The sequence below is a fragment of the Phyllostomus hastatus genome, unplaced genomic scaffold (genome assembly GCF_019186645.2).
Source record: "Phyllostomus hastatus isolate PE091 unplaced genomic scaffold, TTU_PhHast_1.1 phas_scaffold_317, whole genome shotgun sequence".
Lineage (NCBI taxonomy): Eukaryota > Metazoa > Chordata > Mammalia > Chiroptera > Phyllostomidae > Phyllostomus > Phyllostomus hastatus.
The window spans coordinates 21,062,893-21,077,511 of NW_025334023.1; the positions used below are offsets into that span (position 1 = coordinate 21,062,893).

At 34.1% G+C, this 14,619-nt stretch overlaps 1 protein-coding gene across 3 annotated transcripts in view; it reads right to left on the bottom strand.

Moving 5' to 3' along the window:
- Window positions 1–2,933: 2,933 nt before the first annotated feature.
- CEP126 (centrosomal protein 126) overlaps window positions 2,934–14,619 on the bottom strand; it is an 89,871-nt gene continuing 78,185 nt past the window's right edge. For 2 of the 3 annotated variants that reach the window (XM_045817775.1, XM_045817774.1), the window contains 5 exons: window positions 14,153–14,228; window positions 12,127–12,336; window positions 7,650–7,714; window positions 4,784–4,826; window positions 2,934–3,149 (listed from right to left, as the gene is read on the bottom strand). In XM_045817775.1, the coding sequence (XP_045673731.1) occupies window positions 3,061–3,149; window positions 4,784–4,826; window positions 7,650–7,714; window positions 12,127–12,336; window positions 14,153–14,228 (483 nt within the window). In that variant the 3' untranslated portion in view covers window positions 2,934–3,060. The remainder of the gene's footprint in view (window positions 3,150–4,783; window positions 4,827–7,649; window positions 7,715–12,126; window positions 12,337–14,152; window positions 14,229–14,619) is intronic. The other variant, XM_045817773.1, reaches the window with a different exon arrangement.

A 14,619-nucleotide genomic window follows, 5' to 3' on the forward strand; every position in this document is an offset into this window, starting at 1 on the left:
AATTACTAACCTGATCCAAGCTATAAACTTCTCTCATTTAGGTTGCAAAAGCTCTTTAATTGGTCCTGCTCCTTAAAAACTTGCCCCACGTCCCCTCCCCTAAGTGTATTCTCCAGACACTATAGTGATCCTTCAAGAATCACATCCCTCCCTTATTCTAAACTCTGCAAAGGATTCATTCACTTTACTCCAAAGTCCCTCCTATGGTTTACATGATCCTCTTGTGGCTATCTCTATAACCTCATTCTCACTAATATCGCCTTGCTCGTTGCTCACTAGCCATGCTAACCTCCCTATTCTTTAAACATATTAAGCATGTTCCTGTACAAGGTCTTCTGCACTGGGTCCCTCTGTAGAGAATGCTATTCTCCCACTGCCACCAAGGTTACCTCTCTTACTTCACTCAGATATTTGCTAAAATGTCACCTTCTCCGAGACCTTCTTTGACACTCTACATCTCTACTGAAAATAGTATTGCCATCATTTGCCGTCCCCTTACCTTGCTCTGGTTTCTATTCAGTACACTTTATAACTATCCGATGGCATGGCATATTTTTCATGGTGTGTTCTTATGTTTTAAAATCTGTATTCACCACTAAAATTTAAACTCCATGATGGCAAGTACTTAGTTTTAGCTTTTATTATATCCCTAGCACACAGAGCAGTACCTAGCACATAAAGGGGCTTGATAAAATGAACTTTTCACTGAACTTTTTCCTTTATTCATTATTTTGATATGCCACTATGTGCCATATTTTAATTCCAAAGGTCACAGAAATGAATGACAATCTCTACCTTCCCAGAGCTTTTAACCTAGAAAAACAGACATATATACACAGAAAAAAATATGATTCAGAGTGCAAAGGGTGAGTTTACACAGAGGAGGTTGTAGAGAGGATTATCAGGGAAAATTGGAGAAAGTTCAACATGAGCAGAATTTAAAATAATAAATAGAAGTTTACTAGGTAGGTGTAGGGAGAGTGAGAGGGAAGGCTTTCCCAGCTAAAGCTAAAGGTACAGTGTATGTCCAGGCAGAGAGGCAGGACATGGCAGGTGGTATTTGGGGAAATATAAAGAGTTTGGTATTGGAGTAAGTGATCTGGTGGGAAAGGTGGTGAAGATGATGCTAGGTAAGCAGTGTGGTCTCAGAATATGAAAAGGCTTATGTGTCATGCTACAGAGTGCAATTTTTTTCCAGTAGCTGAAGGGGAAACTCTGAAAACTTTTATGATGAACTTGATTAGACAGATTTTCACTCTGGTCATTTTGTTCAACACTTTAGAAATGCCATTCTAGCAGTCTTATTTGTGCCAAAGCTAAATTCAGCTTGAAAAAGTCCAGATGAGAGGTGATAATGTGACAGGAAAGTAAGAATCTAGGGAAAGTCCTGGGCAAGTAGAATAGGGAGACTGAGACAAGAAAATTAAACAAGGCCAAACAATTTGAACACTTATAGTCAACTAGTGAATTGCAAGACCTTATCTTCCTTAACCAAGGACACTTCAGAGCAGATGGTTTATCTCTCTCTTCCCTAGCCAGGGAATACATAGCTTAAGTCACCCTGGTCTGGGAAATAGAGAACAGAGACCCAGTTAATGTCATTTGTGCTAGCTAACCCAAGGACAGATGAAGTTAGGGGAACAAATAACAAAAACCCCATTACAGCCAAATAGGTCCAAGATAAAAACAGCAGAGCAGACCAAAAAATAATCCCCAGCATCCCTATATGCTCATTTTGATGCATCAACATATTAAAAATACACCTGGAGTGCTAATGAATATTCTGCTGAAAACTTCCCCTATGATTCTCATCTGCAGAAGAGAGAAAAACCCTCAGGACAAAGATGGGGTGTGGGGCTTGTTCCAGAGCTCGCCCATGCCCCTTCTTGGGCATGAACTTTTTACTTCCTCATTAACCCTAAGGGTCCCCACAAGACTTGCAACCAGGGGAGCAGCGGACAGTGGCAGCTCATCCCAGGCTTACCCCCCTGATCTTGTCTTCAAGGCCTCCCTTTTCTGTGACTCCCCAGTGAGCTAACAGCAGCCCCACCTTGACTTCCTTCCTTCCTGTAACATTTCTAGGGAGTCAAAGCTGCCTTGCCTAGGCTCTATCCCATTGCTTCCTCTACCTTAAGTCTTTCTTCTGTTTCATTGTCCCCAGCTGTAACAAACACACTCTCAAAATCAGGTGGACTTGTGAAATCTTTCCTACCCAAAGTCAAGAACCCATACACTACAGGCTGGCCTGAGGCAGACCTGCTCTGGGCTGATCCCTGTTTATTAACAATGAGGGCCTAGAGTAGAAATAGTTGAGGGAAAATAAAAGGATGTATCAGACTAATTCTATAATTTTTTTGTAATTATACAACTTTCAACTTTGTTTCTGTACTTTTTAAAACAACCTTCTAATATAAACCTGGTTTCCCTGGTAGACATTTCTGCTGGAAAAGAATATACTGACCAGGTAATTCAAGTAATCCAGTGAGGATTAGAGTTTTTCATATTTACCATTTACCTTATGAGCTTTGCTAGTGCAGTTGGTTCTTTAGAGACCAATCACCCTGTATATAGTGATAATTTTAATTTCTGAACACGCAGAATTGAGAACAAGATCCTTTGATAATATCTCCAAAAAATGGAGATCTGTTAAAGTCTTAAACAAATTTACTACTTATGAGATATATTATTAATCATAAACTTTTACACTGCGGTACAAAAATTTGATAGAATTTATTAGGAATTTCAGGAAAACAAAGTGGCTCAACAGTAGCTAATACATAATTTGAATAACAAAATAGCCTTCATTTTGTTTTTAAATACAATGAATTTATTTCTAGTAGCATCTCATTAAAAATAATAAATTATTTCCATTCATTAAAGTTTATTTATCAATAAAATACATAATAAACTATAACTCGTGGCATAAATATAAATTAATTAATTTACTCCATTACACATGTTATAATTTATCTTATTTTATGGTTATAGTGTCTTAATCATTAACAAATTTCAAAAATATATGACATATTTACAGGAGGTTCTAAAAAATAATGATTCCATTTAATAGTTACTGTTATAGTCTTTCATCAGTATTTTCTCTGTAATATAGATCCAACATCGGGAGATTGGCTGGTCCTTGGCTGGATGTTCTGTAACACAATATCGGAATATTCTTTTAATGTTGTATTATAGACTTTAAGGTGTATCTCCTTATAGATTACAGATTTTAGTAAGATTAAACTCAATTCAAATACTCAAACGTTACCTATATGGCTACCTCAACAAAATGAGTACCATTTTATGTAAGGCACTAATTATAATAATTCATAATCCTCACTCTTTGCTATTATTAAAATGTGCTTAAGAGGTTTTTGAAAATCATAATCTGATGTGTAAATCATTGAAATTTTATAATTTATTTTCTACAGGAAGTACTTGGAACTCATGTAACACCCTAGGAGTGGCTGAACAACACATATTGGGCTAAAGAAGTTGCTTGGAAAGGTGATTGTTAAAAACCCATTAAATTTATTTTATTTAAAAAAGTAAGTAAAATATTTCAAATGAAAATTCTGCTTCTAAGATTCAGAGTTTTGGCATTAAAAAAATCATGGCAGCCGTCTTGAGAATGTCCCGTAGCAACCCTATTATACTATACTGTTTGCATATTATTTCTACTAGAATGTAAGCTTCTTGAGGACAGGAAAGTGTTTTCCTCTTCCTAGTTCCAGCCCTAGCAGAGTGTCCAACACATGGTAAGACTTATGCAATGAAGAAACCAATATGATAACTGCTACCAAAAGAAAAAAAAATCAGGCTGCTATGGTTGCCCAAAGGAGGACATACTGAATCAAAGCTTGGGCTGAATAAGCTTTTCTAGAGGGGATGACACTAAAGTGAAGTCTCAAAGTAAGAGAAAGGCTTTTAAGAGAGCAATTCCTGTGAGGCAGTGGGAGCAGCATGGGCGCTGGAAGTATGCAAAGAGTTCTAGGGAGATGTGTCTGTACTCAACAGGTTGTAAGTTATGAGCTGAGAAGTAAATGAAGGTGAGGGTGGAAAGGTCTTGAATGCAGTTCTCCAGAGCTTTATCTTTTTGGTAATGGGTACCCACTGAGGTTACGTTTTAAGCAGGAGAGTGAAATGTTCATATTTGTGTTTTAAAAAGAATTACTCTGGTAATAATTGCATGAATGATGCACTGGAGAGAGCAAACCTGGAGGCTGTTGAAATGGCCCAGATGAGACATGACGCATTTTTAAACTAAGACACTATCAGTAGGAATGGAGAGGAGTAGATGGATTTGAGATGCATTTAGTTGAGTTTTAGAAGAATTTATTTCTAGGGCTATAGCAGAATGAGAAGCCTGGATGAGACACAAAGTTTTATCTGGGAAACTTGATGGATGATGGAGTCATTAAATAAAGTAAGAATTACAAAAAGTAGAACACAGGTTGGGTAGAGGGAGGGGGAAAATGTATATCCTGGCTCTGTCAATAAACAGTTTTAAGATTTGAGGAAATTACCTGTTGTCCCTAGTTCAGAAGAATAAACAACAAAATATGTGTGAAACCATAGTACTTTTCAATGGTAGGGATCCAGTAAGTATTATGTTGTTAGGTAGAGAAATGTAGTTCCTGAATTAACTATACAATATATGTAAATTGTAAAGCTAGACATATGTTATGTTATATATAATTTCAAAACAAATTTTTTGTAAGTTCATATGGTATAAAAACATTATAGCTAAAAGTAAAAGAAAATAAAACATTAATAAAAAACTTACCTGCATCATCTCCAAAACAACGAATACTCCCAAATAGATAATTCTGCCATTTTATGGAGAGATAAAAATCTTTTTTTAGGAACATCCCTATTGAAGAACTAGGCTATACCACAATTGTCTTGGTAAATACAATACAGTTTTGGTGGTCTCTTATGTCATACATATAAAATATTTAGAATTAAGGTTATGTATTGCCTTTTGAAAACTTATATATTAAATAATTTTATTTATTTGAAATGTAATAGCATCCAGGAACACATTTTGAGAGCTTTTAAAAGACCAAAATATATTTAAAGCCCATGTACTTTATCCCAGTGGAGGCACTAAGAACCTATGCATTCTTGCTTTAAACATAACTCCAAAAGTTTGGACATATGTTTTCTGGGCTCAAAATAAATTACAAGCAGTGAAACAGAAGACTTGAAGGCAAGACAGAGGTAGAAGTAATCCCAGGTGATAAAAAGGAAACATAAAGGCTATAAAAATATAAACTTTGAAACTATAAATCCACCATAAATGTTAACCTGAATCTAATAACGAGAAAACCACCAGACAAATCCAGATCATAGGGTATTCAGCAAGACAACTGGTCTGGACTCTACAACACTGTCATTGTGCATGAAAGACAGAAAAGAGTAAAGAGACTTTTCTAGGTTAAGAGACATGACAATAAAATGCAATGTATAATCCTGGGTTGGATAATGGATCAGAGAAATAAAATAGCCACAGAAAACATTATTTTTCAAACAACTAAGCAACTTTGAATATGGAGTGTGTATCAGATAATACTCTGTCAATATTAAATTTCTTGGGTGGGATGATGGCATTATGATTATGTATTTAGAGGGGAAATATCACTGTATCTGTTACTTTCAAACAGTTCATTAAAATATATGTTTGTGTGTGTATCTCTTGTTCTATTCTATTCTATTCTATTCTTCCATCCATCCGTCATCCATTCATCTATCAGATAAAGCAAGTGTGGCAAAATGTCAATAATTTGTGAATCCAAGTGAAGAGTACAATAACATAAAATAAAAATAGTAGGAAGGAAGGGCAAACAAGAATAAAATGTTCAAATCCCATGCAGAATATGGCAAATGAGTTATGATGGGGGAGGGGGGTAATTTTGATGTTAGTTGTCTAAAGAGGCAGTTGATAATTCTGTGATTTTATACCATTTCCATGAAAAATAAGTGGAAGCGTTCTAAGACTTATGTTAGTCATGTTAAAACAAGGAAGACTAACATGCCTGGAGATAAAGAGCCCGAACAAAGCTAATGGTTACCACATGTCATAAAGAATGAAAAATATGTAAGATAAATATGATTTTAAGTATACCAGTAGTCCCTAACTGCACCATTGCCTTTTCAATTATTCATCCGATACTCGGTCACACAGTGCACCAGTATGTACAGTGGAGGAATATGCTCATTTTCTTTCCTATTAAGTAGTATTTACAATTCATGATCAGTTAGTTTTCTGTGGTTAGTACACTGCTTTCAAGTTCAGCTGAGGTGTATAGAAGAGTAATTTGTCACTGAATGTCTTAGCTTACTAAAGTAAGAATTATAAATGTCATAATAGAAAATGGTCACTGTTAAAACTCAGACATACAAAAATTATCAATGAAAAACTACTTAAATTGCTGAATTGCTGGAGATGAAAATTTGAGCAAAAACTAAACTAGCATGTAAAAAGTAATCATGAGAAAAACACACCAGGAGTCAAAGTGACCATCGCCAAAGGAGTTGTGTCTATAAATCACAAACGCCACACCAAAAAGGCCACTTTCAAGAAATGTACCCATAATAAGCTCCATGAGGACAGGGACATTCTTTTTCTTACTGTTATTCATGACTATAGTCAGAGCATAGCAAAAGTCTGAAGCAAGTGTAGGAAATATATAACGTTATGTAAAAGTAAATAATAAGAAATGAAGTATACTTGCATAATCTTACTTCTTCCTGTCAAGATTTCAAAATTGAAGGCACATAATGAAAAAACAATTGAGCAAACATGCAATTGATTCTCTAACAAAACATTACATAGAAAGGGGTATGCCCTTTCTGTAGACCAGCATGTCTCTTGATCACTTCTAGCAGACATGACTTCTTGCTTCTGTGATTTCCTCAGACTGCATCACAGTCTTAGCTTACCTTGTATCAGTTATTTGGGTATACAATCCATGTGTGTCTTTCTCCTTTTAGACCGAACATTTCTGAATCAATGTTTTTAATTTATATGTATATGTTCACCAGAATCCAGTGCCAAGGCAAAAAATAAAATTCAAAATAGTAATGTCTAGTTTTGAACTCTGAAGACATGGAAGGTTTATGGGCAAGGATGGGACCATTGCTAATGTAAACTTCTTAACAAGTTTCCAATTAGTCTACATATTTAAAATTATTTGAAGAGTAGTGCACTGGTACCCATTTCTGTTCTTGTGACTAATGAAATACTCTGAATGTAAAAAATTTACATTGTAATTTTTAAAAAGATTTTATTTATTTATTTTTAGAGAGGGAAGGGAGGGAGAAAGGGAGAGAGAGAGAAACATCAATGTGCGGTTGCTGGGGGTCATGGCCTGCAACCCAGGTATGTACCCTGACTGGGAATCGAACCTGTGACACTTTGGTTCGCAGCCCGCGCTCAATCCACTGAGCTATGCCAGCCAGGGCTACATTGTAATTTTTTTTAATGAAAGGATATTTGTTTGATTCTAACAGAACATCTTATAATTAAAAGTTGACCAGGGAGAAAAACTCCCTAAAAACAAATCTCAAAAATTAATATCAATATATGATTCTTATATATAAAATCATGAAGTTTCCTAAAAAAGAAAAAAGCTTCTTAGAATACTTACCAGAAATGGTATTATTTGGAAGGTATTTTTGATGGATGGATTTTTGCAAATTGTTTCTTGTACATCTGAAATAATTATACCATGATACAAAAATAATTTAGTTATGCATATTGAAAGAGAAGAATGACTAGATCAAATACTAAATTCTGATGTGTGAAAACATTCAAAATTCAGTAAGAGACTTTTTGCTATTGTTCCCAAACATAGTCTTTAGACTTATATTATATTAGGGAATATAAGTAATTTGATTAAAATAATACATAAAACTTAATGTTGATAAAAAGGAATTTCTAATACTTTGACTATTTTTTTAACAATATTTATTCAAATGCTTAGATTTTCTTTCCTTTTTTCCTGTTTCTTTTTTTAAAAAGAAAACAAAGAAATGAATTTCAATCTTGGAGCAACTCAGGAAAGAGGAAGAGATGTTTATTTAGCTTTCAAAGCACAAAAAATTGAGTCATTTGGTCAACTCTTGCCTTTTCAATATTGAGGTTTTTGTCCATATAATATCAAGAGTCTTGGCAAAAGAAAGAAAAATTCAGGCAGGATCTTTCACAGGAAGCATTTAAATATGTGCAACTATATAGTAGGAAAAAAAAACCCTCCAAAAAAATGACTTGAGGGTTTTTTCTTTTTATCTGCACAATTTTGCATCTTAAACTTACAGCTTTAGTACTATCTTGCTTTTGTGGTTGCAGCAACCTTTTATTAATATATTATTTAAAAATTAATTTTAGAGTTAACATAGGAGTATATAAAACATTTATGCATAGTTTAATTAATAATAATAAAGCTGATGTCTGTGTAATCATCTAGATCAATAAATTTGAGCATTATTCCTTCTTTAGAAGCTCCTTGGGGCTCCCCGCCTCCACACTGCCCTGCAGATTGCACTGTCTTCCCTTGCTCACAGAGGTACCCACCGTACTGACTTTGTTTTTTCAGTTTTAACACCTATGTTTACAGTCCCCAAAGAATATTGTTTAGTTTTGCCTCTTTCTGAAGTTCACATACATTAAATTGTACCATCTTAATTTTCCTGTAATTTTCCTTATTTTGCTCAAAATTATGTATTTTTAGACCCATCCATGATGATGTGTGTAGATGTGGTGTGTTCATTTCCCTTGCTGAAGAGTATTCCAGGGCAGTTAAAGTTTTCAAAGTTTGCCTTTTAAACAGTGAAAATCTCTATATATTTATACAAATCTCCTGATGTACATGTGCAGGACTTTATCTAGGATATGCATCTAGAAGTGAAATTGCTGGTTGTAGGGTATGTTCATATTTAATTTTTTAAGTGGGGGCAAAACATTTGCTATATAGGTGGTGGCAGTTTACACTATGACAAGCATTAATATGTGAGCTCCAATTGCTGTACATTTTTACCAACACTTAGCATTGCCAGGCTTTTAAATTTAGGTCTTTCTGATGAGGCTATAACTGAATCTCATTGTTTTAATATGCATTTCCTTTGTTGTGAAATTCCTGTTCAAGTAAGTCTTTTTTGCCCTTTTTTTTGAGTTGTCTTTTTTTCTTATTGCTTTATTAGGAGTTCTTTACCTATTTTGAATGAGTGCTTTATTCATTTTCTCGTATTTGTGGCCTGTCTTTTCATTCTTTTAATGATATTTTGAATTAAACAGAAGTTTGTAATTTTAATATGGTCAAATTTATGAATTTTCTCCTCTATGGATTATGTTCCTTTTGTTTTGCTTAAAAAATCCTTCCTTACCCTGAGGCTAGAAAATTCTTACTTATATTATCCCCAATAGCTATGTTTATTTATATGTATGTATACACACACACACACACACACATACATATATATATATATTTTACATTTAATTTTTAATCACCTTGGTACTTAATTTTATGTATGGTATTTAGTAGGAGTTCAGTTTAATTTCTTTTTATTTGGTATCCATTCATTCCAATATGGAGTGACAAACAGCTTATCTCAAAATTACCCTGTAAGGTCTTCATAGCTGGCATCCAAAAACAGGTTTTCACCCCATTATGAGAGGGGCTGTGCCTAAATTCAACTTCCTATGACATAAGTAACTCCTTCAGGAAAAAAAAAGCTACAATTTCTCACACTGGGATTCCAATTAGATGTTTGTTAGACTAGTTTATATTGTTTCACACCTCTCAGACCACCTGTTCTCATCCCCACCCCCGCCCCCCCCACCACCTTTTTGTTTTCTCTCTTGGTGTTTCAGTTTGGAAAATCTCTATTACTTTTCTTCAACTTCCTTGCTTCTTTCCTCAGCTGTGTTGAGTCTACTGATTAGCCCATAGAAAACATTTTTCAGTTCTGTTAGTTTTTATTTCTCACTTTTCTATTTGATTCTTCTAGTTTTTATCTCTGCTGAAATTCTCCACCTGTTCATGCATGTTGTCTATCTGTCCCATATTATTCACTTTTTCCACTCTAACCTGTCATAGTTAGTAAGTAAGTCATAGTTACTTAAAATTATCTCATACTTCTAACACCTGGGTCACCTCTGCGTCTCATCTGTACATTCCTCTGTCCCTCAACTGTGTGTTCTTTCTTCTTTTTTGGTGTGTGTGTATCTCATAATTTTAATTGAATGTTGGACTTCAGGTTTGGAATAGTGGGTACTCAGGTAAACAGCATTTGTGCCTGGAAATGGGCGTGCTTCCTCTGCCAGGCAATTGTGTGTGTGTGTAGTTAAGCACCTTGGGGATTGAGCTGGGTTTAGGCTTTGTTGTTGCTGTGGTTACCTTCAGTACACTACTGGTTTCAAATTCCTCTGGCATTTTTTTGTTTGTTTCTGTAGGGGTCAAAGAGTTTTTTTTCTTCTTCAATGTTCCTGTTCTACTTTCAGCTTTTGGCCTTTTTGTGTGTCAATATAAGGCCAATATAAGGAGGCTCTCTCTATGCTATTGCTTCTCTTCCAGGTTTCTTTCATTTGCTGGTTAGCACTTGCTGGCCTTGTGTGTGTGTGTGTCGGGGGAGGGGGTATTTTCTGTTGTCCTGTCCAGATTCCGTCTTAGGAATGTCATCTATACGTTCTTAGTCACCCTGCTTGCTCCTTCTCATGGCAGTCACCTTTTTTGAGTAGTAGCTTTGGGCCGGTTTTGTCCAAGAGCATTTTGTGCCTCTCCTCTAACAGCAGGGTATCTCTAATGATCTGGATCCATGCTTGTCTCTTGCCCCTCTCCCACAGAAAGAGGCTTTTTTGTTCTTTTACCTTTCTGCTACCCTTGTAAGTCTTTACTTCTGCCCTGGGGGCAAATAACAAAGTTTGCTGCCTCTGTTCCAATACCTTTTGGCCTTTATTTTGTAGGAGAGAAGGTTCTGCATGGGGTTTCATGTCTTGCCTACAGCAATGGCTCTCCCCTCCTCTAGGCTGCCCCACTGAGGTATGCAGTATATAGAAATGTATGTGTGTATATGTGTTGGAATTTTTTTCTAGTGGTTCTAACCATACTTGATTTTTTGCTACTCAAGGGACATTTGGCAATGTCAGGAGACACTTGTTATGACTGGGAGGTACCAGACCATTTGGTGGGCAGAGAAGTCAGAGATGCTGCTAAACATCTTACAATGTACAAGATAGCCCCCTACAACAAAGAATTACATTGCCCAAAATGTCAGTAGTGTCAAGGTTAAGAGACCTTGATAAATATTCATACGTAAAATACTGTTATTACTATTCATGTATAAGTATTTTGAAATTTCCATTATACATTTCCATGGTATTTTTTCAGAACCATGATTTATTTAGAAATGTGTTTCTTAATGATTATTTTCATTTTGTTATTGATGTTTAGTTAAATTGCATTATTGTCAGAGGATGTATATAACTTCAAATCTTTGAAATGTGTCAAAGCTTGTTTTATGGTATAATATATAGTCCATTTTTATAAATGTTCTATGTGTGCTTGCAATGAACATGTCTCTTTGATCAAGTTTTAATCATGTTTGATCATTATATTATCTACTTGATTTTTTTTGTCTATTAATTACTAACAATGTAAAAAGAAGTCTCTCACCATGGCTAAAAATTATTTCATATATTTTGAAGCTATGTTCTTGCATGCATACAAAGTGAAAATATTTTACATATTTCTCCAGAATTAAAACTTTGACTATCATGAAGTTATTTTTTATATATGTTCAGTAATGCTTTCTGCTTTATAGTTATTTTTGTCTGATAATACATCTGAACCAGTTTCCTTTGGTTAGGAATTGCTTGTTACATATTTTCCATCTATTTTGCTTTAAGCTTTTCCATATTATGTTTTAAATGTATTATTTATAAACAGAATATGAATATGGCATAATAGTATGGCATATTTAAATATATTTTTATGTACTTGATGTAAGAGGTGATAAATATAGATACATTTTATATTTTTATTTTCAATTTTTAAGTTAAATTTTAAATTAAAATAGTCTAAGTACAAAATATACAACTTCTAACAAAAGGTGCTCTTCTATACTTACAGTATAACCTTTCATTGAGACGATCAAGGGACTGTAGGATCTTCTGTTCTTCGGCTGATAGTGCACAAATGTTGAATTGCTGGGTCTTATTTAAAGCCATATCTGGTTTCTGCAGCTGCTTGCTACTCATGACACTTAGAATTTCATCCTCAGGCACTGAAGATTTCACTAGGTTTTCAGCCATCAAAAACTCAGAAGTACTGTCTGAAACTAAAGAGATTTTACATTAACTATTCTTTGATCCCTATTTGTCTTTAGGATCAGCACTTATACATACTTAACTGACATGTTTGTATGAATTCATTTCACTAACAGAAACCCAGTGAATCTTCTGTAATTTTGCATTTTGTTTATCAAAATCCCCTATATGTAGCATTTCTCCAAACCTAATTTAAAAAAAGATATTCAAATGATGGCATTGAGATAATAACAATTCTCAGAGTGTTACCTGAAGTCAAGAAAAAAATACATTCTGTTTAAATTATTATTTTTTTGGTCACTCACTGGTAGTACAAAAAGCAGATAAAGTAGATTGCCTTGGTAATAGCAATTAATATGATACATAAATAAAAGAGTAAGAGAAAAAAACTTGTGGAAAGATTAGAAAATTAGATGATCAGCTGAACAGGCCAGCGTAGAAATAGATCAAATTAGATATAAGAATATAATAGGATCAAAGATGAGAGAAAAAAGATGATGCAATAAATTAGTTTGTTTATAAAATAATCAATTTGGAATTTAACTCCACACCATCTATTTAAACAAATCCCAAAGAAATTAAAGAATTAAATTTAATGAATCAAACTATTAAAACAATCTAGAAGAAATATTTATAAATTTCTATGTTGAGAATTTTTTTTAAGTTTAAAAGTAGTGGAGAAATCAGTAAGAAAGACTCAAAACATATTTATTTAAGGCCAGCCAGTCTTCCTAATAGATTTTAAATTTTTGAAGGGCAAGACTTTTGTATATTTTGTTCATTATGTATATCCAATATTTAGCTATAGGCAGGAAATTAGCTCTCAATAATCATTTATTGTTTAAATAAAAAACAAGACTTCTGTATGAAAAATAAAACATAAGTGCTATGAAATGCAAATAATAAAGTTGTAAAATATTTTCAACTAATATAAAAATTAGAATTCTTGATATTCAAAAAATGTACAGCACTGGCTGGAGTGGCTCAGTTGGTTGGGGCACTGTCCTGCAAATCAAAAAGTCATGGGTCTGAAACCTGGTCAGGGCACATGCCTGGGCTGCAGGTTCAGTCCCCACACAGGGTGTGTACAAGAGGCAACCAGATGATGCTTCTCTCTCACATACATGTTTTTCTTCCTCCCTTCCCCTCTCTGTAAAACTCAATAAGCATGCCGTCAGGTGAGGATAAGGAAAGAAAAGAATTTCCAGAAATCAGTAAGAAAATACTAAAACTCCAATATCAACAGGGAAAAAGAATATGAAGAAATAATTCACCAAAGATAAATATGGAAACAGAAACAATTAAGCATATTAATAAGTGATGTACAAATCAAACGAACAGAATACCACTTCTTTTCCTGCAATATAATCAAATAATAGAAGTGGTTTATCTGAAGTTAGCACACATCCCAGAAAATTTTTGAATAATAATGCAGTCAGGAAAGTACTTTAGGAATATATATGAAAAACTATAAAAATGCTTATATGTTTTGGTTCAGACTTTATTTAATACACAGATTTTCGTCAATAAATATTTGTTAGGTGCCAAACATGCCAATTACTGTAATTTTTAATTCTGGGAAGCTACCCAGAATTAAATATGGAAATAATTGGAAAGTCAGGAAAAGGCTTGATGTAGAAAGATGTTTGCTAAATTATTACTTAGAATAAAGAAAAACTGTAAACAAATATGCAGGGTAAGGAGAATTAAGTCCCAGATGGTCATTTTTACACTCCTATGGTATATAAATATTTGAGAAAGATACATATAAGAAAAAAACATCACTGGGAACAAAGGTCAGATGAGAACATTTAAACTAAAACATACCTTCTTCAATATCAGAAGTACCCCTTGTGGTTTGTTTTGGTTGACTTGAACTTAGCTGGACACTTGGTCCAAAATTCTATAAAAATAGAATATTAAATCAACATAATCCTGTATTTAAAATTCATGATATTTATATATACATTGACTGTAAAAAGTGTTATTTGCTGTATATATTTTCAGCTATCACTGTTCATGTAACTTGAATGTTTTCTTTTTTTGAAGTAGAAATCAAGAATAACTGAAATAAGACCTTTCTATGGTATCTCAATATTTAAAAAATGTTTTATGTCAATTTTGAAAACTTTCAGGTTGCAGTGTTGTCTTGGATATATGGAAGTGGGAAGTTAGGTGGCAATCAAAAGTGCTAATTAAAGAAAAGTTGAGAAGCTAAAGAACTTATGACACATGGACATGAACTAAGGGGGGGGGCGAATGTGGGTGGGAGAGGGTGTACAGGGTGGAGGGAG